The sequence below is a fragment of the Anomalospiza imberbis genome, chromosome 26, assembly GCF_031753505.1.
Source record: "Anomalospiza imberbis isolate Cuckoo-Finch-1a 21T00152 chromosome 26, ASM3175350v1, whole genome shotgun sequence".
NCBI lineage: Eukaryota > Metazoa > Chordata > Aves > Passeriformes > Viduidae > Anomalospiza > Anomalospiza imberbis.
The window spans coordinates 6,250,843-6,274,937 of NC_089706.1; the positions used below are offsets into that span (position 1 = coordinate 6,250,843).

General features: G+C 52.2%; 1 protein-coding gene across 1 annotated transcript in view; it reads right to left on the bottom strand.

The window, feature by feature from the left end:
• Window positions 1-21,690: 21,690 nt before the first annotated feature.
• Window positions 21,691-24,095, bottom strand: part of PKP1 (plakophilin 1) — a 46,915-nt gene continuing 44,510 nt past the window's right edge. The window contains exons 13-14 of the mRNA XM_068173614.1: window positions 23,283-23,382; window positions 21,691-22,279 (exon numbers count right to left, since the gene is read on the bottom strand). Of these exons, the coding sequence (XP_068029715.1) occupies window positions 23,311-23,382 (72 nt within the window). The 3' untranslated portion in view covers window positions 21,691-22,279; window positions 23,283-23,310. The remainder of the gene's footprint in view (window positions 22,280-23,282; window positions 23,383-24,095) is intronic.

Below are 24,095 nucleotides of genomic sequence, written 5' to 3' on the forward strand. Positions count from 1 at the left end.
GGCTGTTATGCTGCTTTTTATGTTAGGACAAGCTGTCCCATGCTGTTGATAAAGCAAAGTCCAGCATCTGAGAAGCCTTTCCCAGAGTAGTGGGGACGGGAGGCTGCACAGGGTGGTGAATCTTGTCCCTTGGCACGATGTTTTCTGTCCCCCTTGCTGGGGCTGCCTGTCCTCCCCATCCCTTGCCCGGTGATGTGGGGGTTCCTGCAGGTTTCTCCCATGTGCTCCTGTTGGATGAAGATTTATTTTCCCTACTTCAACACACACCACCAGGTTTTGGGGAATAAGGCTGTGGGAAGCTCAGAATCAGTGAGGCACAAGTGGAGGACAACCAGCTCCCCACCACCTCCCTCCTCAAAACCGAGGTGTGGAGGGCAAAGGGGAGAGCTGGGTAGGGTGGCAGTGCTGGGGCATGACACATCCAGAGGGTGCCAGAGTGATGGTGCAGCAAGTGACATTTCCAGCCTGCCTGATGCACGGCAACAGGAGACGGGAGCGCTCGGGGCGGTCAGCTGTGTCTGCTTTGGAAAATACATCCCCTTCTGCAGGCTCTGAAGATCCATGCTCCCGGCTTTTCCTGCGGGCGGAGGCAGGGCCCTGCCAGTGCCCGGTGCCGCAGCGCAGCCCCGCAGCCGCTCTGCCCGTGCCTGGGGCTGGCACCGCCCAGGGCGGGGGCACCCGGGCACTCCCTGCTTCCCTCAGCGCTGCCTGTCCCGGCAGCTCCCGGCCCCGCTCCAGCCCGGATCGCGCCGGGCCCGAACCCGCCCGGCACCGCCCCGAGCGCCGCTGCGCGCTGGCACCGCCGGGGCACCGCGCCTGAGTCAGCGCCCGGCCCGGCCCTCCCGGCCCTGCCCAGCCCAGCCCGGGCATTCCCAGTGCCCTGCTGCCGTGCTCGGGAACGGCGGAGCGGGAGCGGGGTGCTGCAATCCTCTGGGACACGGCAGAGCAGCCTGGGGTGTTCGCTGGGGGCTCCCTGGGTGCTGGAAACGTCGCAGGTGTTGCACCGGCTGTGGGATGGTTGCCGTGGTTCGGGAGGTTGTGCCGAGGTTGGCTGGAGCATGGCACGGGTTCTGTGCTGCTGCTGGGGAGCAGCTCTGCCCCGGACCCCCCTCCAGGGGTTGCAGCTCCTCCCAAGGGGCATCTCCGATCTCTGCTCTCTGTGAGCGGCGACTGGAGCCGAAGGAAGGGTCAGGCTGGATTCCAGGGAAAGGTTCTTTCCCCAGAGGGTGCTGGGCACTGCCCAGGCTCCCCAGGGAATGGGCACGGCCCTGAGGCTGCTAGAGCTCCAGGAGTGTTTGGACAGCGCTGCCAAGGATGCCCAGGGTGGCATTGTTGGGGTGTCTGTGCAGGGTAGGAGTTGGACTGGATGGTCCCCGTGGGTCCTTTCCAGCTCGGGACATTCCAAGACTCTGTAATGTGCTGCTGTCCCCACCTGCCAAATGGTGAGTCTGGGGCAGCACAACAGAGCAGGGCTGAGCCCAGAGTGAGGGAGCCCAGGAGCAGCCTGGGGAGGGTCGTGCGGAGTGTTCACAGCCTTGAAGTGCTTTATTGTGGAGATCTGAGCAACCTGGTCTGTGGAAGGTGTCACTGCCCACGGCAGGCGGTCGAACGGGATGAGCCCGAGATCCCTTCCAACCCAGTCCATTCAGTGATTCCGTGTTTGCAGTGCTCTGCTGTTCTCCAGCTCTTCTGTGTGTTCTCACTATCCCCATGGGCAGCAGCACCTCTGGCTGCCAGATCAAGGCACTGCCTCTGGTGTGAGGGGTAGGGAGCTCTGCCCTTCCTAGCAGGGCACCTTCCCGGGAGCTGTGAGGTGAAACATTCCCTGACAGGCTGCAGAAGAGCAGCATCTCTGCCACAGGACGTGGACCTAGGGTCACAGAATTCCCTGCCTTGGAAGGGGCCCACAAGGATCATCGAGTCCAGCTCCAGCTCCATCCTGTGGTCCTTTGGGGAGCCCCTTTGCAGCACCCCTCTGGAACACAGCTCATGGGAACCATGTCAGCCTGAGCACTGGGGTCAGGCTGTGTCCCACGGAGTCTGTGCAGTGCAGGCAGCCAGGAGCCCTTGGCTGCTCAGTGCAGACACTGGCAGGAGCTTCAGCGCGTGTGTGCTGTGTGCAGCACAGGGCTCTGTGCCCTCCCCGGGGTGGTGCCAATGTCCTGGCAGGAGCGCAAACCTCCAGAGGCTGCTGCCAGCCCAGGGTCCAAATCCTTCTCCCACAGTGTCCAGCACAGGTGTCCCAGCACTGCTGAGAAGCCCAGCCTGCAGCAGACTTGTGCCAGGGCTCACAGACCTGCAGCTCATGGTCTGTCGATGCATTCCTGTGCCAGGGTGCTCCCCGGGGTGCCAATGTCCCCATGGGGTGGGATGGATGTGAGGAAGGATGCATTTGGTACTGAGAAGGTGCTGATAAATGCAGGGGCGATGTTTGGAGCTCTCTTTGTGCTAATGCAGTGCTGGGAGTGAGGCAGCCTCGTGCTCTTCTCTGCCTGCTCGAGACTCAGAGCAAAGCCATGGTGAAATATTGCAGAGCCTGGTGCTGCCACTGCGTCCCACACAGGAGCTGCCTGCTCATGGCTTTGTCCAGCTCCCGTTATCCAGGGGGAGTCTGGGCAGCACGGGAGATGTTGGGATTGCTGTCCTGGGGCCATCTGGCCAATGCATGTCCAAGGAAGCAGGGTCAGGCCAGTGCCCACAGCGTTATGGGCCAGGAGGGGGCTGCAGTGGCTCACAGACCATGTGGGACAATGGAGCAGAAGCTCTTGAAGCTGGAATTCTGCCAGGGTCCCAGGGTCTCACCAGATGGGATGTGGGGCCTCTCACTGGGGCCATCAGTTGGGGCACAGAGTGAGGGATCCCCTCACCCTCAGTTCAGAGATGGCAGATCGTGGAATGGTGAAGGTTGGGAGGGGCCAAGGGAGGTTTGCTAGGATGGAGCTGTGTCAGGGGAGGGTCAGGCTGGATATCAGGAAAAGTTTTTCCCCCAGAGGGTGCTGGGCACTGCCCAGGCTCCCCAGGGAATGGGCACGGCCCCGAGGCTGCCAGAGCTCCAGGAGTGTTTGGACAGCGCTGCCAAGGGTGGGATTGTTGGGGTGTCTGTGCAGGGCTGGGGTTGGACTGGATGATCCCTGTGCATCCCTTCCAGCTCAGGACATTCCACAATTGTGTGATTCTGTGATTCAGTCCCTCCTCCCTGCTGAAGCAGGGGGATGTTGAGGAATTGTTTCCCCCTCAGGCCCATCCCGGGTGGGTGGACTGCTCTGCCTGTCCTGCTTGTCTCCCTGGGGAGCCCATCAGCCCCATTCCTGGTGCAGGATGGGGAACCTGGGTCCTGTGGGGCTGGAGAGGGGAGAGCACTGCAGGATAACACACCCTGACTCCTGTGCCCATGGTGGACTGGGGCCAGCACAGCCTCCACTGCTCAGGTTGGGGTTTTGGTGCCATCCAGGGTGTGCAGGGCAGCATGGGGCAGGTGGCACTGGATGCCATCACTGTGGGTGGCCGGCAATGAGCTTTGGAGCGTCCTGTGGAATTCACAGCTTCCAGCACCCGTGAATTCATGTACAGGGTGCCTGTGTTGCCCTGATCCACAGTGCCATGGTCCCCACATAAGCAGCGAATGCCCAGCCTCCAGCTCAAACTAAGGCCAAATGACAACCAAAAACTGCAGAAAATGGAGAAGTACAACATTGGATTTCTTGCAGGTCAAGTCCAACAACCACCTGTAGATTTGTAGATAAAAAGACAGGGAAAAGAACATAAATGCTGAACTTTGCGACACCTTCCAGATGTTGAGGCCTCACCCTCAGAGTCCCAAGCCCTGGTATTGCTGTGCCATGGTCTCTTCACACAGCCCCTGCAGGGCAGTTCCGTTTGTTCCTGCAAACATCTGACATCTGCAAGTTTCTCATGATTGTTTTTAAATGCCTTATAAAACTTCCAGTTTAATTTAGTGTTAGCCCTGTAAATCACTGCCCGTAGCAGCTCATTCACAGGTCTCAATTAATGGCCTTTAATTGGGTAAAGTCACCCATGGTTTCTGCTGATTCCACAGATGTGTTAAGTCACCAACGAAGTCTTTAATGCACCCCAAGCGAGGTTTGGGTTTGGCACTGACACAATGGCCCGTGTCCGCAGACCAGCCCCGCTGACACAGCAGACAGTGATGCTCTGGGAGGGAAGAAAGAGGCTTTGGCTGCTGTCTAGAAGCAGCATTTTATTGGCACTTGGTGGAAGGAAAATGAGCTTCCTAGTGATGTGTGAATCATTGCCTTTGCGTGTGCTCTCATGCCCTGGTTTCAGTGTAGGGCCTGGGTGTAAACTCTGCTCCTGAGCTCAGGGCAGCAGCCCCTGGCAGGAGCACTGAGGGGTTGAGCCCTGCCTGGAGCTGGGACCCGCCCTTTGCCCAGCACTGGATTCCTGAGGTCCTTGACAGGTGAAGGTGGTGCTGAGCCCCAAGTGAGCCCTGCAGTGCTGGCTCTGGCAGGCACAGGCAAGGGAAGGCACATTTGGAACACTGCAGGGAACTGGTCCTGCTCAGGCCAACCCCCAACCCACCCACCTTCCCAAAGGCACATGGAGATGGGACTCACCCCATGGGTCTGGGACTCGCCCCATGGGTCTGGGACTCGCCCCAGCTGAGCTGCTCACGCGGCTCTGCAGGAGCAGTGAGTGTGAGTCAGGAGCCTTTAGCGGTGTCCCCCAGGTGTCCCCTCTGGCAAACCCCGCAGTGACAGGTCTCAGAACCCACCTCTGCAGTTCTGTGGCCGTGGATCTTCAGGACATTCCTGCTGCTCTCTGCTGACACCGCCTGCTCCAGGCTGCCCTGCACACGCAGACACAGACACGCACACGTGTGCAGTGCCAGGTGTGCACACACACAGGAACTCCACACTGCCAGCACCAGTCCCTGTGGAACCCCTCCAGAGGGAGGTGGAACAGCAGCACTGGGTACAGGGGGTACAAGGGGTTAATGGGATACAGAGGGCACAGGGGGTAGCGGGAGCACAGGGGTGCAGGGAGCACAGGAGTGCAGGGGGTGCAGGAGATGGAGGGAGCACAGGGAGCACAGGGGGCACAGGGGTGCAGGGGGTGCAGGTAGCACAGGGGTGCAGGGGGTGCAGGAGAGGGAGGGGGCACAGGGGCGCAGGGGGCACAGGGGCACAGGGGGCACAGGCGATGGAGGGGGCACACGGGGCTGTCCCCATGGCATTCCCGAGGCGCTGCTGGTGGATGGGCTGTCCCAGAGGCAGGGGATGAGGTTTTGGGTGTCGCCCACTCACAGACACCCGTTCAGAGTGTGGGGGGCCCAGGGGGGCACAGAACACGGCAGAGGGGCAGGTGGGCTGTGCTGGAGGGGTGTGGGTGCGATGCTCAGTTTTAGCTCGGGTCTCTCTGGTGGAAGCTCTCAGGTCCCAGATCTGACCCCTCAGTGAGCTCGTTTAGTGAAGGATGGGATTTCGGTAGCCAAGAGCAAGGTCCTGCACCGTGGGCTCTCACTGCAGGAGCTGTGCGCCCAGCTCCACAGCTGGGGTCTATCAGAGGCTGGAGGAGATGGAAATGCCCAGGTGCGAACTCACAGGCTTTCCCTTCAGGCCTGAAATGACCCGAGCCTCGGAAAATCCTCATTCCACAGAATTCGCTTTGGATGTCCTGCTGTGAGAAATGGATATGCGAGAAGCTGCTGTGGTGCAGGCGACTGAAGTGCCTGACCCCCGTCCCGATCTGCCACCACACCTCCCTCACCCTCACCTGCTCTCTGGGGCTGCTGCAGCCTCAGCACCTGCACAGAGCAGGGGGGTTTATCCCAGTTTGCCTCGAGCCTGAGCCTTAAACCACAAACAAAGAGGAGGAGGGAAGAGCAGCAGAGAAAGGGAAAGCATCCCTTATCTGACAGCTCAGAGGGTGCAGCACTTGCTGATGGGGTGGAAAACGCGAGTTCATGTCCTTGTCTGATACAAACACGGCTTTGAGCACTGGTTTTTAACCCAGCTGAGGTGGGGTTGAAAGCTGCAGCGCTCAGTCCTTTGTGAGGTGCTGGTTTATCACAGAATCCCAGAGTGGTTTGTGTTGGAAGGGACCTCAGATCCCATCCTGTTCTACCCTTGCCATGGCAGGGACACCTTCCACTGTCCCAGGCTGTTCCAAGCCCTGTCCAGCGTGGCCTCGGACAGTGCCAGGGATGGGGCAGCCACAGCTCCTCCGGGCACCCTCTGCCAGCACCTCCCCACCCTCCCAGGGAAGAATTTCTCCCTAACAGTCAATCCAGGTCTCTTCTCTTTTAGTTTGAAGCTGTTGTCCTCGTCCTGTCACTGTCTGTCTGGGTAAGAAGCTGCTCTTCCTCTAGGTATCAGAAGGCCACAGCGAGGTGTCCCCGGTGGGTAAACCCCGCGCTTCAGGCTCACGGCCACGCTGGGTTGTGGCACCCCGGGATGGGAAGGGCTCCATCCCGAGCTCTGCTGGCTGCTCCGGCTTTGGGAAGGGCTGGGAGCCACTCACACCTTTTATCTGCCCTATCAACAAACACGGCTGTGCCTCGGCAGAGCAATAGATCCGGCTCTGATATCATGACAAAGAGGGAACACTTTGATCCCGGGAAACGCTTTGATCTCTCCTGTGAATCAGATGCTGCTGATTAGCTGTAAAAATAGAGCAATTATGGGCACTTTTCACGTGGTGTGGCAGCGGCTGTGCCACACGGGCTGTCCCTGTCCCAGCTGAGTCCGCCACACCTCAGGGAAAAGTGACAGGGCACGGAATTCAACAGAATATCAGGTTCAACTGAATATGAAATATAACTGAATATTAAAATCAGCTAAGTCCTGTCATTCTCAAATTCTCAATTTTTTGGACCAGCATATCCTGGAAAAGGATTGTTTGGCTTTTGAGAGCTTTTCCACCTCAGGGTTTTTGTTTTGTTTCAGACCCGTTGATGTAATTACATCCTGGCAAAGACTCAGAAGCATTTCTGGGCTGCTCTAACAGAATGGAATGGAGTTCATATGTGTCAGGAAAGTTAATCCACAAACATCAGAGCTTTATGTCCAAAGAGGAGACAGAGGAATCCTTTTACTTTATTTGAATAAAGGGAGAGGCCATGGGGCATTCCCCTGGGGTCTCTCAAATTTTTGGAGGATGCAGCCTCCTTTTTATCCCAATTTCTCAGCCACATTTCCCTTCTCTCTTTCCCCACTGGCTGAGGTACTTGAGAGGTACAGATTTCCCAATATGCCTGGTACCAGAGATTTCCCTCTAATGTATAACCCTCCCTTTTAATTTTTAATTCTTATGGAATTTAGGGTTTCCCCCCACTGCTTCTCTCATCTTTCAATATCCAATTTCATTTATCAGCCAACCTACAGTTTGTTTGTAAAAGCAAATATCTTTTTCCATTCATCAATTAGTGGAATCCTTCCCATTGTTTCTTTTATCTCTCAGTTCTAGTTTTATCTACCGGCAGACCCACAGCTGGTTTGTAAAGACAAATCATTCCCCTCATTTGGAATCAATGGTCCCGGGAAGAGGCTGTCTGCAGGCAGAGCCTCGCTGTGTGCAGCGGGATGGGTCCGGCCCCCTCCCCGAGCCCAGGGTGTGAGCTCAGCAGTATCACCCCGCGCCTGCAGATTAAAAGGAGGAAGCCACACGGTTGGGTTTGGGCCATTCCTGCCAAGGTGTTGCTCTTTTGAAGTTGCTTCTCCCGGGTCTGTCCCTGGAATGTGGATTGGGGCGACCAGTTGGGCCAGTAAAGCCCTTCCTCCAAAATGAGTTTTTACTGAAAACTGCAAGGAGCTGTTGTAAGCACATTGACTCACTTGGTTTCTCAGCTCTTAGTTATGAGCTTGTGCTCTGGACAATTAATTATTTGTTCTTGTGGAGGCTTTGAAGATGCAAAGCAGGCCGGGAGAGTGAAGTGTTATTAGCTCATCTGCAATCCTTTTTATGTGACAGAGCAATGAAGTCCAGGCTCAGCCTGAGATGCTGAACAGCACTAAAATCTGAACTGTCCTCACGCCCAGCTCTCTGATTTCTCTCTGTCTTATTCAAGGCTCAGTGACTCTTCAGTCTAAAGCCCCTTAACACCAGCCAGGCACAACTGGAGGGCTCAGCATCCCAGCCCAGGCAATCAGCAACAGCTCCAGGATTAACCTTACCCTGACAGAACACCTGGACATTTGGAATTTGGGCCATTAATTTGAATCTTCTTTCTATTTATTTCTACTCAAAAAAAAAAAAAAAAAAAAAAAAAAAAAAAAAAAAAAAAAAAAAAAGTGGGGGGAGATTGAAGACAGTTTGGGGTTTTTTACAATTTCTACCTTGATGTGGATGTGTTCAGGGTCAAGTTCAGCATCTGAGAACCTGAGATTTTTATAGAGAGGAGTAAAATGAAGCAGCCCAGAAAGCCATGAATGAGCAGCTGGGGATGACTGAGGAGTTCTGATTAGTTTTGTCCACAGGAAGCAGCTCCTGTGTGTCTGGCTCAAAGAGCAGAACTAGTATTGACAGTTTTGTTTGTGCTTCTGCCAAGGAGAACTGGCCAGGCTGCTGCCCTGGGAGCAGCAGCTCCAACAACTGTGTCATAGCTGGGCACTGGTGCTGCTCCTGGAAATTTGGGAACTCACCAGAGGCACTTCAAAAGCTGGAGGGTGCAGGGATTTGGGCTGCTCCAAGGAATTGTGTGTCAGAATTGGTGTTTCACCTCTGTTGGCCCCATTGCAATGGTCTCACATGCAGAATGAGCCTCTGGTTGAATTCTAGCCCATCCTGAAGCAGAAATATCCATCTGTTTCTGAGAGAGAGATGGCACGTGGGCTGTCCTGGTCACCCTGCAGTGCTCCAGCTGGGCCTGGGTGTGCTCCAGGAGCACCACAAGCCCAGTCTGTGGGAAAAGGCCCTGCTGAGTGTGAGCCTCAGCCCTGGGCACGTGCAAGGGCCCAAACATAAATGTGAATTAAATAGGCAGCTGCTCCCAGGGCTCACTCCTCACTGCAGGTTTCACTGATACCATCTCCCTGAGCACTCACCTTCCCAGAGTCTGCTACGAGTTTTGTTTCTTGGTGTTGCTGGACAGAAATTATTAATTCCTCTCATCCCTTGATACTAGGATGAATTAATGATATTCCTTGTTTGGGGAACAAAATGTATCTTTTTCACTGCTTTTTGTGGCTACTGGCACCAGTTCCCAATTTCCAGCTCTCATTTCAGTGCTGGCTCAGAGCCCCGTGAGAGGCAGGGTGGACAATCAAGTGAAGCTTCCTTTGCTACCCAGCCTCTCTTTGCATTGCTCTGTCTGACCGGAGAGAGGGAAAGCAGCCACAAATTGCCAAGGAAATGCAGGTAGAAGGGTTTCCACAGAGGCTGAGCACAATGAACATGAGTCAGAGCACTCAGGATTTACAGAGAAGTCTCTTAATCCTGGCCATAAAGATGCATTACCCTGCAGCACAAGGGTGGTGCTGAGTGTGCCAAGCTTTTCTCTGAAGACTTCTGCTTGCAAATAAAAGAAAGCAAATGTCCTGGGTAGGGTAGTGACTGCAAGAGGAGGGAATTTCAGCTGGCAGCACTGCAGTGGTGGGAGCCCCTCAGGTGCAGCAGAAGCTGCAGGAGCACTGCAGAGCTGCTGTGGTTTCACCTCCTTTGTTGGGCTGGCAGCAGTTTCAGCTCCTGTCAGAGACACAAGGAATGTGTTGTTTGCCATCCCATCCTGCCAGGGCAGAGCTGGTCTGGCTTCCTGGAAAGAAGATTGTTCCTTTGCAGGGAACACAGGCTGCATGTGCCCGTGCCTGTGCTCTCCCAGGAGATAAAGGGTGAGGTTCGAGCCCTCCTGGGCCTGAGCACTGCTCGTCTTAATCTGCACTTCCTCAACCAGCAGTGGAAATAGAAAAATGTTCATTTGCTCCTCCATCCACCTCTGCCTGGTCATGAGGTGAATCACATGCTGGGCAGTTTATTTCTCCCCACTGGCTACGAAGAGAACCCACAGCAACTGTCTCAGAATTCAGTGTCTGTCTGAAGCTGTCCAAGTGAGGGTGCATTGATCCTTGGAGATTCCTCCTAAAAAGGAAGGAGCAATAAAGGCCAGGAAGGTGGGGAAACCTTCCTAGATGTGGTTGTTGAGCTCAGCTTATGGACAGGTGTTGGTGGCACCTTAAAAACAACCAAGGAAGCTGCCAACACAGCAACACCATCTGCAGAGGTGGGAGGGCAGGTGCTGTGGGCATCCTCTGCTTCCACACCTGGCACGGCTGCCCTGCCCTGCACCAGCACTGCTGGCACATCTGTCCTGAATAAATCATGCTGGAGACACCTCCAAGCTCAAAAATACAGAATCAAAGAACCATAGAACAGTTTGGGTCAGAAAGGATCTCAAGGATCATTGGTTCCAGCCCCCTGCCATGGGCAGGGACACCCTCCATGAGTCCAGTTTGCTCCACCCAGGTGTCTGGGGGATCACAGAGCATCTGAGGTTATGTGAGGAGTTTTCTGCCAGGATTTCCAGGAAGGAGGAGCCACAGAGAACTCCCTGGGACACCTGAGCTGCCTCTCCTGCAGGGAGTTGTGGAGCCACCTCAGGACCAAAGCAGGTCCCCCATGTTAAAGGCCTGGGACCTTCCCAAACCCAGCAGAACAGACACCCCAGGGCCCAAACAGGCACCTGGAAAGGAGAGAAACCCACTCCTGGCTGGGCCTTGAATGTTGAAGGAAAGAGGCTGTCATGGTGCCAGTCCCTCTGCCTACTGTGGTTCCAGGGAAGGGTGACAGGGTGGTGGCAACAGCCTGGGCATGGGAACCTTGTGGTCCTGGTCCTCCTGGGAAGGAGGAGCAGCCCAGTGGCACATCCATAAACCTGGACAGAAATAGCCACAGTGCTCTCACATGGGGATTGTCCCTCAGCATCTACCCAAGGAAAGCTGGACACACCAATGGTTTTGGCCTGGTTCCTCCTCAGGGCTTGGCCTTGGGCTGTGCCCCACTGGTGCTTCCGTGGTGAGAACCCAGCTCTGCACTGGTGTGGAGGGGCTGCTCTTGGACAGCTTCTGGGCAGGCTGCATTCCCCTTTGGATAGCTCATGGTAGGTGCCTGTGGCTCTGCTGCTGCCAGATCACGGTCACCACCCCGTCCTTAGCACAGCCATGGCTGCAGGACACTTCACGTGTCCCCTGCCACAATCTGCTCCTGTCTCTCAGCTCAGGTGGAAGGGAAAAGGTTCCCTCCCTTTGCCAAACCCCAAGAGATGTGTGGGACAAACCCCTGTGGCAGCAGCCCTCTGGCCACAGAGAGAAGGCACAGACTTTCCCAGGCATTTTCCAGGGGAAGGCTGTGAGAAGATCAGAGAAAGCAATGAGAAACAATTATTATCTCCACTTGTTGCACCTGCTGTTGTGCACATGTGGAATGTGTCATGGAGATTTGTTTACCAAAGGGTGATTTCTTAATTGGACACTGGATGGTGTTTGGATGGATTGACCAATTAGGTCAAAGCAGGATCGGACTGGCTGTAAGGGTTACTGAGTTTCTGAATAGGTATAGTATAATATAGTATAGGATGATATAATAAGGCAATTAATCAGCCTTCTGCAATCACAGAGTCAATGCTTATTATTACCCGGCTGGGGACCTGTGGTGACAAACCCCAGCCCTGGTTTCTGGAGATTGCACAGCCCCAAAAATGTGCTGGCACTTCCCCCTGCAGGGATGGTCCATGGCAGGAAGGTGGTGGCAGGGGACTCTCATCGGGAAGATATTCCCACATCCCATGCTCTTGGCTCTGTCAGCACTGGGATCTGCTTTGACCTCTCCCAGGGCAAAGTAGAGCAGTCCTGCCCATAAGTAAAGGTGTCTGCTCATCCCATCCATCCCATCCCATCCCATCCCATCCCATCCCATCCCATCCCATCCCATCCCATCCCATCCCATCCCATCCCACCCCACCCCATCCCATCCCCTTCCTGGAGACCTGAAAGTCACCATCAGCTTATCACTGCCTCAGTCACTGGAGGAAAAGCTCATCCATCCATCCATCCATCCATCCATCCATCCATCCATCCATCCATCCATCATCCATCCATCATCCATCCATCCATCCATCATCCATCCATCCATCCATCCATCCATCCACCCATCATCCATCCATCATCCATCCATCATCCATCCATCCATCCATCATCCATCCATCATCCATCCATCATCCATCCATCCATCCATCCATCCATCATCCATCCATCATCCATCCATCCATTCATCCATCCATCCATCCATCCATCCGTCATCCATCCATCCATCATCTGTCATCCATCCATCCATCATCCATCCATTCATCCATCCATCCATCCATCCATCCATCATCCATCCATCCATCATCCATCCATCCTCTATCATCCGTCATCCATCCATCATCCATCCATCATCCATCCATCATCCATCCATCCATCCATCCATCCATCCATCATCCATCCATCATCCATCCATCCATCATCCATCCATCCATCCGTCATCCATCCATCCATCATCCGTCATCCATCCCTCCATCATCTATCCATCATCCATCCATCATCCGTTATCCATCCATCATCCATCCATCCATCCATCATCCATCCATCCATCCATCCATCCATCCATCCATGCATCATCCTTCATCCATCCATCATCCATCCATCCATCATCCATCCATCCATCCATCCATCCATCCATCCATCCATCATCCATCCATCCATCATCCATCCATCATCCATCCATCCATCCATCCATCATCCATCCATCCATCCATCCATCCATCCATCCATCATCCATCCATCATCCATCCATCCATCCATCCATCCATCATCCATCCATCCATCCATCCATCATCCATCCATCCATCCATCCATCATCCATCCATCCATCCATCCATCATCCATGCATCCATCCATCCATCCATCCATCCATCCATCATCCCTCCATCCATCATCCATCCATCCATCCATCCATCCATCCATCCATCCATCCATTCCTCCCTTCCTCAGCACACGACTGTGTCTGTGCTTTAGCCACAGTTCCTGGCAGTGGGATGGGATCAGGGTCTGTGGGTCTGACCCCCTCGTGCTCAGCCTTTTTTGGGAGCTGCTCCAGGCTCTGCCTCCTGCTGTTCCCTGCAGGGCGGGGCAGCAACTCAGCCCCAGCTGGGCTCTCAGGGGCCCCACTGGGGCCGTGCTGCTGCTGCCCTCGGGAGCGTGGGGCACGCTCCAGGGGCAGAAGGGTGCTGGGTGTGGGATCTGCTCCGTGTACCAGGGAGCCACCACTGCAAATGCCGTAAACACTCCCTGAGACATCTCCTCCTGCTCCCTCTCTCCTGGCTCCTCTTCTGCTTTGGCACGTCCTGTGGGAAATAATTTGTGTGACTTCTGGCTTACCCTTGGAAAAAAAAAAGAAAAATTCTTGGGACAGGCACAGCGAGTTTCTCATTGCACGGCCAAGAATGACAGAAGCCATTTAAGAGATGTGCTGCTGCCTGGGAAATCCAGGGTCCCACTGAAATCCTGCCAACGATCCTGCTCCAATGATCCTTTCCAGTGTCTTTCTCCCTCCTGGTTGCATCTCCTCCCCTGGAGGGAAACAGGAATAAATTTTCAACTCACATGCTCCCAGATAATCTCCAATTTTTCCCTTTACATTTTTGAGCATTTCTTTCAGCCCTGGGAAAATAAGTGGGACTGATTTTCCTGTTCTTCTGGGAGAGATCCTCATTGATGGAAGCAGGAGTTACCTGTACTGGGAGAGAAGGAGGCTTCCTGGAGAAAGAGTAAAAAACATTGGGAAGAAAACACTGAGATGCACAAAGCAAATCTCTGCTGCCCTTCACTGGACAGCAAAGGCTGGGACATCTACCACACCGAAACTTGGCCTGGGGACCCAGAAGCAGAGACAGGGACTGCCTGAGCTCAGCTCTTTCAGTAAATCCTTATCTTGTGAGGCTCTTTGTGGAGACAAGTGCCAGGGAAAGGCAGGAGGAACTCTCCTTCTCTGGAAAAGTATTTGGGTTTTGCAGTGCCAGGAACATCCAATAGATTTATGACCTTTGAAAATTTCCACCTGCTTTTTTTCCCATGGCATTCCCTTGGGAAGCCAGACCCACCTTGGGCATGAGGGGATTCTTCCCTGCTGCCCAGCCTGGGGGTTTTGGCTGCTTTGCTCCTCCTCTGCAGAAATGCAGCCAATGCAGGGCCCCTGCAGGCTCTGCACCCACACAGTGCTGAGCTCTGGGACTGCTGCAGGAACTGTACTCAGCTCTGGCCACCTCCCACCTTTGGGATACCCAAGGTCTCATCCAGGAGCTGAAATATTGGCCCAAGTGTTGATCAAGACCAGATCTGCTTCCTAAAAATGCCTGTCAGAAGTTCCACCTTCCCAATGGCATTCCCTGATATCCTGTAAGGATTCCTGCAGTGCTCTTTTTGTGCTGAAACACTTTCTTGGTCTCCATCAGCTGGGATGAGGAGGCTGGGAGCACCAGGGATCTCATTTCGGCACCAGGGATCTCATCTAATTTCTGCCACCACATCCAGGAGCGGGTAAGAGGGAGGTAATTACATCAAGACCTCTCATCAAAGCCTTTTCTGTGTAAGAGGATCAAGCTGCAGAGAGTTGGGATGGAAGTTTGAGAAGTTCTGGGGCTTGGGAGTAGATGCCACATCCTGACAAACTGCTCTCAATTGTCTTTATCGGGGAAATGTTGCTCTAGATTTCACTGCTGCCCCTACCCTGATGGAGGCTCAGGCTCAATTTTCTGCATCCCAGCAGTGCAGAGGAGAGGCTTCCTGTCACCTTGTTCTTTTAAAATTTTAAAGTTATTTTAAAAGTTTTTTATACTTTTAAATGTTTATATATTTCTACTAGAGTTTCTTACACGCTGTTCATGTAAACACTGTTTCTTTGTGGGACGAGAGAATTGATGGACTGTTGGTTTGACCAGTGTGGTTGGAGAGGTGGCAATTTCACCCTCCAATCCACTGTCACTTTTAGAATTTTATATACTGCAGAGTTAGAAATAAATTTCTTCTTTTTTCCCTCTTTTACATTTTTTGTGTGTGTGTAAGTTGTGTTGTAGTGCGACAGCTTCCTGGTGCTGGATGAAAGGGACATGGCCCTGTGCTTGGGATGCTTCCTGGGGGTCCCTCAAAAGGCTCCCCTGAGACAAAGACAAGCTCAGGAAGCACCAAAAAAGGGCCCAAGAACAATCTGGGATCTGTAACACCTTCTGTGCAAGATCCAGTCTGCAAGGCTGGGTGACTGTGGGAGAGGCACAGCTGGGGCTGTACAGAGGAGCCTGAAGTCCTGCCTGCTCCAGGGCAGGCGAGCAGGGATGGAGTCCCTGTGGGGCCGCTGCCCTCTCCTGAGCCAGCCCCAGCTCCCAGAGGAGCTGCCCTGGGCTGACTGCTGGGGTTCTGGGTGCAAATGCCCAGCTCTGGTGCACAGGTGTCTGTCTGTGTGGGGCAGGGCCTCCTGCCATGGGCTGCCCCGTGTGTCCCACAGCCCCACGGGGCTGTGGCACTGCCACCGTGTCTGGCCATGGGGACACAGCACAGCCTGTGCTCGGGGTGATCCCACCCAGCAGCTGGGAAATGCAGACACAGGGACTTGGCTGAGCCAGTTTGTCCCAGCAGGAGCTTTGAGGGTCCCTGCTGGAGGTGCTGGTGCTGTGGGGTCCTTAGGGCTGTTCAGGTTTCTGCCCTGGGCTCGGTGCTTCCTGCAGCTGCCCTGCACAGTTCAGGGTGGAATCTGGGCCATGGAATTCTCATGGCTTGGGAAAGTCAGGAAGTTCTTGTGCCTGGGACCCATGGGATAGAACCCCATGGACCTGAAAATGAAGAGTGGAGTCTGCCCTGAAGCATCACAGGCAGAGAAAAAGGATTCAGACTTTGTGCTGTGGAATGGGAAGGGGCCGTGCCAGGGGCTGCCTGGCTGCTAAGATGAGGCTTTGCTGTTGGAGTCCCATGGATTATTGGGGATCCTGGGGCTGCAGAACATATATGGTTTCCAAGGAGTTAGTGCCTGCTGTCTTTGGGACGAGTGCCCTGTGGATGCTCTGCACTCTGCAGCATCCATTTTCTCCCCTGAGTCCTGCTGCAAGTCCCGTTCCACACGAGCTAAATCAGTGCTTCTGCGACTGTCGGAGCCAGGCTCTGAAGGGACAGCACAGCACCGCTGAATCCCACCGTGCAACCTCCCTGTGGTCTTTGTGTGTGTCCACAGACTTCCTTATCCAAAAATGGGCTTTTGTCACGTGTCCACACACAGGATGTAGACCTCATAAAGACCCAGTGGTTTCTTGGGATTCATTTCACCTGCTGCACATGGACAGAGATCCAAGCATGTGGTCATGTGTTGGCTCCACTGGTGAGCAAGAATTCATTTCCCAACTGGAGGTGTTTTCTGAGCTACGCTCTCATGTCCTGCCCTTCTCCAGTGTCCAGGGAGCTACTCAGGAATGACAGTAGAACTCACCTGCATTCCTTGCAGACACTCCAGATTGGGTAGAAGGCAACTCCCAGCCTGTCATTGATCTGACCTTTCTTAGATGTGACTTCAGGTGGGATTCATGCCTGAAGAAGCTGCAGACTGCACATCCCCAGCTGGTGGTGTTTGTGATGTCAGATTTAATCCTCCCAAGGACTGCTGGATGTGCTGCTCCCCAATGGGCTTTTATAAAACCATTCCTTATGTACCACTTTCAAAGCCAGTTGCAAACACTGCTGCTGTGCCAGGGCCCAGGAGCAGTTTGAGGAAGGAGTGATCACAGCTGAAATGCAATTAGACTTTGAAGGGCTGTTGGGTCCACCCAAAGCTGGTTTAGACATTTGAGTTTGGGTGCTTTGCCTTTGTGCTTAATCCTTCAGTGCTCACCCACGCTTCAGCAGCCCCAGCAGAGCAGCAGAGGGTGCTCCTGGAAAGCAGCTCTGAGCCATGTGCAGGGAGTGGCACCTGTCCCTTGTCCCTTGCACGGGCTCACAGAGTGTTCCCAGCCTGTCTGATGGGCTGCAAATCCTCTGTTCATGAGATCCCGGCAGTGGTGGAGGATTATTCCTCAGCCTTGCCTTGAGTAAATACCAAACACAGAGCTGAGCTCATTCCCCTTTGCCAAGTGTCTGCTTTGAAAAGTCTCCTGAAGGAGATCATGAGGTGCTCCTTCCTTGTCCTCTGTGTGAGGCTGCTCCAGTGCTTGCACACCCCAGTGCTCCCCAGTACTGGGAGTACAAAGTCCTTTGTTCATCCTGCACTTCAGCTCTCCCCATGTGCACTGGGCTCTTGTTCCTGCAGGGTCTGATGGAAAGACCAAATCCTTTGATGTTGTCAGTAGCAATTCCATGGAGCAGGCTGGGAGTCCCCAGAGGGTGCAGATGCAGCTTCCAATTTGGTCCTGATTAGCAGGAAAAGTCTGGGCTCAACAAAAGCCTTCATATCCATCACCACAGGCTCATCCTCCAAAACAGGAACTTAGAGGGAGATGCTTTTAAAGGGAAAAGGAAAGGGAGATTTGAAGTTTCCAGGCGATGTGGGCTGCAGTCATCATCCTGAAGCTCAGTCCCAGCACATCCCAGCAGTGAGGAATTCCCTGAGGAACGGAAGAAGGCAGCTGGCCTGGGGAAGCAGCAGGAGAAAGAAGTACCAGCAGGTGTTTTTCAAACAGCTGAAGACAAAAATAGGAAAGGCTTCACAAGCTCTTCCAAGTTCAACATAAACTACACTAAACCTGCCAAAAGCAGTTGAAGGAACAACCAGCTGGAGTCAGAAGAATGAGCCAAAAAGTCAGAGCGTCTCCCAGCAGAGGGGAAGGACCTGCCAGGAGACTGGGGGATCAGGGGGTGTCAGAAGGAGCATTCAGGAAGGAGAGGAGCAGAAAAGAGCAGGTATTTACCTTTTCCAGTTAGTGATGCCTGTGAAAAATGGGGAGGATTCCTACAAGCTGCTATACCTGATACATCAATGACATTCCTGAGGATGGAGAAATGTCTGTGGAATTTCAGGGAGCTAGAGACCATTAAGGAAAGGGAGGTAAATTACAAACATCAGCACAGTGAAATGTTAAGTGATACATGTGGGGTGAAATAATTTTTTCTTTTGTGAGATGGGCATGCAGGTGACTCCATGGACCATTCATGGCCAGTCCATCCCAGTGGCAGCTCAACAAAAGCTCAACCTGATATTCCAAGGGATATTCCAAGGGAATATCAGGTATGGGAAGGGATGGAGCAGATATCAGGAAGGGCTTTGATGTCCCAACACAAACCCAGGCTCGCTCACCCTGTGCCCTGTGCCCTGTGCCCCCTTCTGGGCGCCTCAGCTCAGGAAGGAAATCATTCCCTTGGGAAGGGTCCAGAGGAGGTCACTGAGCACCAGGAGCTGCTGGGTCTGTGTGAGGACCTTCTCTGAGCTGGGCCTGCCCAGCCTGGCCCAGAGAGAATCGGGGGAGGATCCCCGTGCCCTCACCACACCTTTTAAATATCAGAACCACAGAGCTTCCACCACAGCTCAGGTGGGGCAGGTCTAGAAAAACCAAGGGATTTTCCCTGCCCCAGGAGCCTTTGGATCCTTTCAGCAATGACACAAGTGACACTAATGGTAATTAACTTTTCCATAGATGGAAGTCATGGCTCTGAAAGCTCTTGGGAGAGAAACTCACTGAGGATGAAATCATGGAATTATAGAAGATCTTGGGCTGGGCAGGACCCACAGGGATTGCTGAGTCCAACCCCAGCCCTGCACAGACACCCCAACAATCCCACCCTGTGCACCCCTGGCAGCGCTGTCCAAACACTCCTGGAGCTCTGGCAGCCTCGGGGCCGTGCCCATTCCCTGGGGAGCCTGGGCAGTGCCAGGCTGGAGGAAATGGGATTTACAGCTTCCTTACTCCTGTTGGATAAGTCAGATCAGTCCAAGCTGATTCCTGCTGCAGGGTAACAGGGTTTTTTCAGACCTTTCTTCTTTCCTAACACTAGCAAAACAATCAAAATAAAACCATCCAAACCAGAAAGCTTGAAGAAATTTCAGCAATTTTTATTGATTTCAGCTTTTCCAATGAAGCAAATACATACAGTACAGCCAAAACAAAACTCTGAGACATTTTTCTCACATACCTATATCTTACAGAATACACTGTAGAGCTATGGACTGGTAAGGCTGAGTTGGTCTCACACTGGTGTGTGTTCAGAATGGAATGAAACTGCCTTCGACTTGTCCATGAGGCTTCTGAAATGCTGGGGTGGGATTGTACACACACAAAATAAACAAAGCATTTGTAAGAAAATAGACCAAATAAGCTCTGCTGCGCCCAGGACAATGAAGGTGGTGTTTATTTACATGGCTGGCTGTCCAGCTGCTCCTGCTCCTGCTGGCCACACTCCTTCTTCCTCCTCAGGAATTCTCCATCCCTGTGCCACAGACCTGCCCAGTCCCTGTCCTGTCCTGGGGGTGTGCCCTACCCTGGCCCTTAAAGGAGCAAGGAACAGGAAACCAGCTCATCAGAGAGGAAGTCACAGTTAAAATCATGCCTTTAAAAAATACCTCCCCAGAATGAAAACAGTTATAGTGGAGGTGAAAACAGCATTAATTTATATTGGGGAGAACCTCACTGAGTTCCCAGAATAGCTGGTTCTGAGCAACACCAGTTACTCCAATGTCTGAATTTCCCTTCACTTCTTAGAGTTGGGCATCAAAGTCACTTCACTGACTTGGGTGGAGTCTGGTGTCCAGATTTTAAAGAGAGACTGGGAGGAAAATAGAGGGTATCAGAGAATTTCCCAGGGAAGATTCAGCTCAGAACAGCCCTGGAATGGCAGAATGGTTGTGATTTCTGCAGCCCATGGCTCTCCTGAGTAGGCTCTGCCCTGAGGTTTGCAAGAAGTGACAAACAGCATCCTAAAAACAGCTCAGTGAGAGGAACCTCCCTGGTGTACCCAGCTCAGGGCAGGGAAAACATCCCAGGCGGGTGAGGTTGCTCAGGGCTGGAAAAGGGTTTGGGAAAGCTTTGAGCATGGAGACAGATTTTGTTTATAGCATTTTGTTAGCTTTATAAAAAAACCTCTAATAAAAACAACTGTAAAAATGTTTTTTGTAATAAAATTTATGTGAATGATGAATCTGTCTTCTGGAGTCCAATACTCACTAATGAAATCTCCAGCACCTGTAAATTTAATTGTGAGCTGATGATTGTAATGCTATGGCTCTTTGTGCCTTGTACAGTGACTCAGTAACTGCATTAGGGGAGAAAGCAGCTGCACTGTTTTAAAAAAAAGCCTAAATCACAGCCAATTAGAGTGAACTTCCTCAATATTCCATCATTCCATTTTGTAGTTCTGTTTCCCCAATTAGTTTTCCAGAGAAAAACATTTGCTCCCAGGACTTGTGTTGGACATGTCATTACAGATCAAACCTGAAGGCAAAATTGCACAGAACACTTCACACCCAAACTGAACCCACCCTGTGGAAGCTGCAGTCCTTGGGGACATCCACAGATGGGTCTTGCCCAAAGCATTTCCAACATTTTGCATCTGGGAATCCACATGCAGCAAGAGAGCTGCTGCAAGGGCTTTGCCCACAGTCTGGGGCTCTTTGCTCTGTTTGAACCCTCCTGGAACACTTCTGTCCTACTGGATTCTCCTGGTTCTGCCTCTCCACTTCAAAGGGGCTTTTTACCCTTTCTCATTTGGCTGCAGCTCGGCACAGAAAGCTCCTGACTGAACGTGGGCAAAGAGTGGCTGCTCAGTAAAGTGCACAAGATGAAGTTATGTAGCCCTTTGTAGCCCAAGAGGAAAAACAGCTGGAAATGACCTCCCCCTGTGGGCAGGAGCTCCCTGTGCTCCAAAGGGGGACCAGCAAGGGCCACCTGGAACTGCAGCAGAGCAAACCCAAACTTCACAGGGGGTTCTTTAGTGGGTACAGATCACCCCATGGATGTGAACTGAATATCCTGAGTCCCACCAATTTATGAGCCTGACACTTAAAAGGAGACTGCTTTTCCATCTCCAGGCTCATAATCCATCCTTCCCAAGCACTTCCTGGGCCCCTGATGATTGAAAAACAGGGCCCTGTGCCCCTACACCCTTTGAGGAATAATAATCAGTTCAGGCAGCAAAGACAGCCTCAGCTGCTCCTTCCCTGTGAGTCTGAGCTGTGTCCCCTCCATGGGAAGGACATTTTTCTTCTGGAGAGAGGAAGGTTGTGAGAATTGAGGTGCTCTGAAATGAGCTCAGCAGTCCCTCATCACAGCCTCAGCATCACAGGCAGATTAATGCAATTCAAGATCCCGAGAAATAAAACATTTCCAAACCTGACATCACGCAAGTGCTCACATTCCTTTGCACATTAGTACCAGTTCTTTACATTGATCAATAAAAACAAAATATGATTAAAGAGGCCACATCTCTCCCTTCTTTCATTCCTGTGGCAGTCAATGATTCCAGGGGGAAAACACTTGGCCTGTCCTGCTCAGCTTCTTAAATGCCACCTTTGTCCAGGTACAGCCTGGAACTGGAATTGCTCTGGTGCTCAGAATGGATCAGGACCTGGGAATGTTCAAGCTCTGCAGCTGTGTCCCAACTGTCTTCTCACAAACAGCTTCAGGGAAGGGTGATGGAGGCCTGGGAGAGCATCTGCAGGTGTCAATTTGCTTCTTGAGATAAAGAGTTCATGTGACAGGAAAGAAAATGTTAACAATTATCAGAGAAAAATCCTAAGCAGAGAAGAAGCCCTTGTTCATAACTGTTAGGAATAACCAGCCTTGGAAAGAAGAGCATCCTTGTGTGTATCTGTTAATAATGGACAGATGCAAAGGGGGAACTTGACCTAAAATTGACTTTTTTTTGTGCTTGTGGATAAAAACACATTGTGACAAATTTTTAGCATGGCAGTATTTGGTGCATGGATAGAGTAGAGTTGGAATAAAATCCTGCAAGGGGTTAAACTGCACAATCACCCTGACTTTGGGTGGAAAACAGGGGACTAAGCTGGAGGAAGATCCTGCTCCCCACGTGTGCTCTGTGTGCTGCCTGCACACACCTCTACATCACACCCAGAGTTACACAGACACACTCTTGGCAAAAAAATAATTATTGACATCGAGAAAGTATATAAAAGTCCCTTCTCCCCCCTAAAAAGAAGAAAATGCTTAAAAATATCAGTGTCATCCACATGAAATCCACATGTTTGGTTGGCTTTACAGTTGAGTTGAACTCAGAAACTCTACATCTTTAACATCCTCAGGAATCATGAAGTGTTGTTCTTCCTGGACATGAACCAACTCCAAATTCTGAAATGGAAAAAGAAAATAAAACAAAGAAAAAGCAAAACCCCAGATAATTAAAGCATTCAATAGATCTCCTCATTACAGCAAACCCAACTTTTAATCTTTTCTCTGAGTCTGGCTGCAGTTTCTCAGCTGCCCATAGCTTTTCACCCTGGACTTCCACCCTCCTCAGAGTCCCAGTGAAAACATCCCAACAGAGCAAGAAGTGAAATCCATTCCTGGGCAGAGAGAAGGAAGGGGCTTTGGCACTGTTTTCTCTTGGTTTGTTCACAAGGACCATGCTGGGGCAGGGAGTGAGTAACTCCCTATGCATAATCTCAGACACTATCCAAGAGACCTCTGGGATTTTCAAAGTGCTTAAAGCTTTTCCCTTCAGTGGGAATCATGAGTGAAAAGTGCCTGATGGGTTAAATCCTCATTTCACACTGAATATAAACCTATAATGGTGCCCTGGAAATTCTGCCCATGGTTTCTCTTCCCTGGATTCTCTATTGGGATTTTCAGTTGACAGAATGTGGTTCTCAATTCTGGCCTGAGGCTGACAGGCAGATTAAGGGCTCAAACAATTGCTAAGGCTAACGGCTGAAGCCATGGATGTGCTGGAATTCACTGCACATTACTGGCACTGTCTGGATAACACTGCTCAAAGTTCAGGAATGAGGGCAGTGCCAGGGAGAATCCCAGGAAGAGCCTCACTTGAGAGACTGGAAAAATGCACTGAATCAGTGATTGCTGGGCAAAGGAAGGGAGAGGCACAGTCAAACCCAGCAGCTCTGTGTGTCCTGTGACATCTGTGCTGAGCATCTCCAAAATGCACAGCTGGGCAGTGGGGGCAACATCTGCCCTGGGCCCAGGGACAGCACAGCCTCTGACCTCTCATAGAAACAGACTGGGCTGGGAAGATTTGGAATGAAAATCTCACAAACATACTTTTGGGATATCAAAAGTAGCAACAATCTCAAAGGATTCCTGTGCCCCAAATCCACCACAAGGACCATGTTCTCACCTGCAATCTGAATGTGCATGGAGAGGCTCTAAAATCTTGAGGAGAGGGTCCTGAAGGTCGTTCCAGCTAAAGAGCCCATCGTGTTCTTGTCAAACCCTTGCTAAAAAAGCAGAAACATGAAGTGCAGTGAGTGCGTATCAATTTCTACACTGAGAGCAGTTACTGAGCAAAGTGTGCTTCATCCTCTGCCAACCTCCTCTGTCAGCCCTCTGGGTACCTTTGTCACCCTTACTGATGAACTCCATAGCATCACAGAACTGTGGGATGGTTCGGGTTAAAGGGACCTTAAAGCTCATCTCATTCCACCCCGTGCCATGGACAGGGACACTTTCCTCTAGACCAGGTTGCTTCTCCTTGCATTGCCTTCCATCAACCCAGAGCTGGACCCCTCCGGGTTTTTGGAGGAAACTTATAGTATCATTCACTGAGCATTGTTCCATTTAGTTCCTCATCCTGAAAAAAGAGAAGTCTTTGCAGGGTGCATGTACCCCTGCAGACTCCCATCCTCCTCCCCTGACAGGTACCTATGCAATAAACCTGTGTGTGAGCACCAGAGTGACTCAGTCATGCCAAAATGAGCTGGCATGGGCTGTGAGCAGAGCCTGGCACAAAACTACCCCAGCTCCTGTGCAGAAAGCCCTCACTGTCAATATGGGAACAGACTTTGGATGCTCTGCTTTTGCCTCCAGGTGCTCCCCTTTGTAGGAATTCCTCATTCTCTTTAATTTGGCCCTGTACTCTCTGCAGGTGCTGATGCTTTTGAGTTGGAAAAATCCAGATTGTTCAAAGAAAGCCACTGGGAGCAGGAGCTGG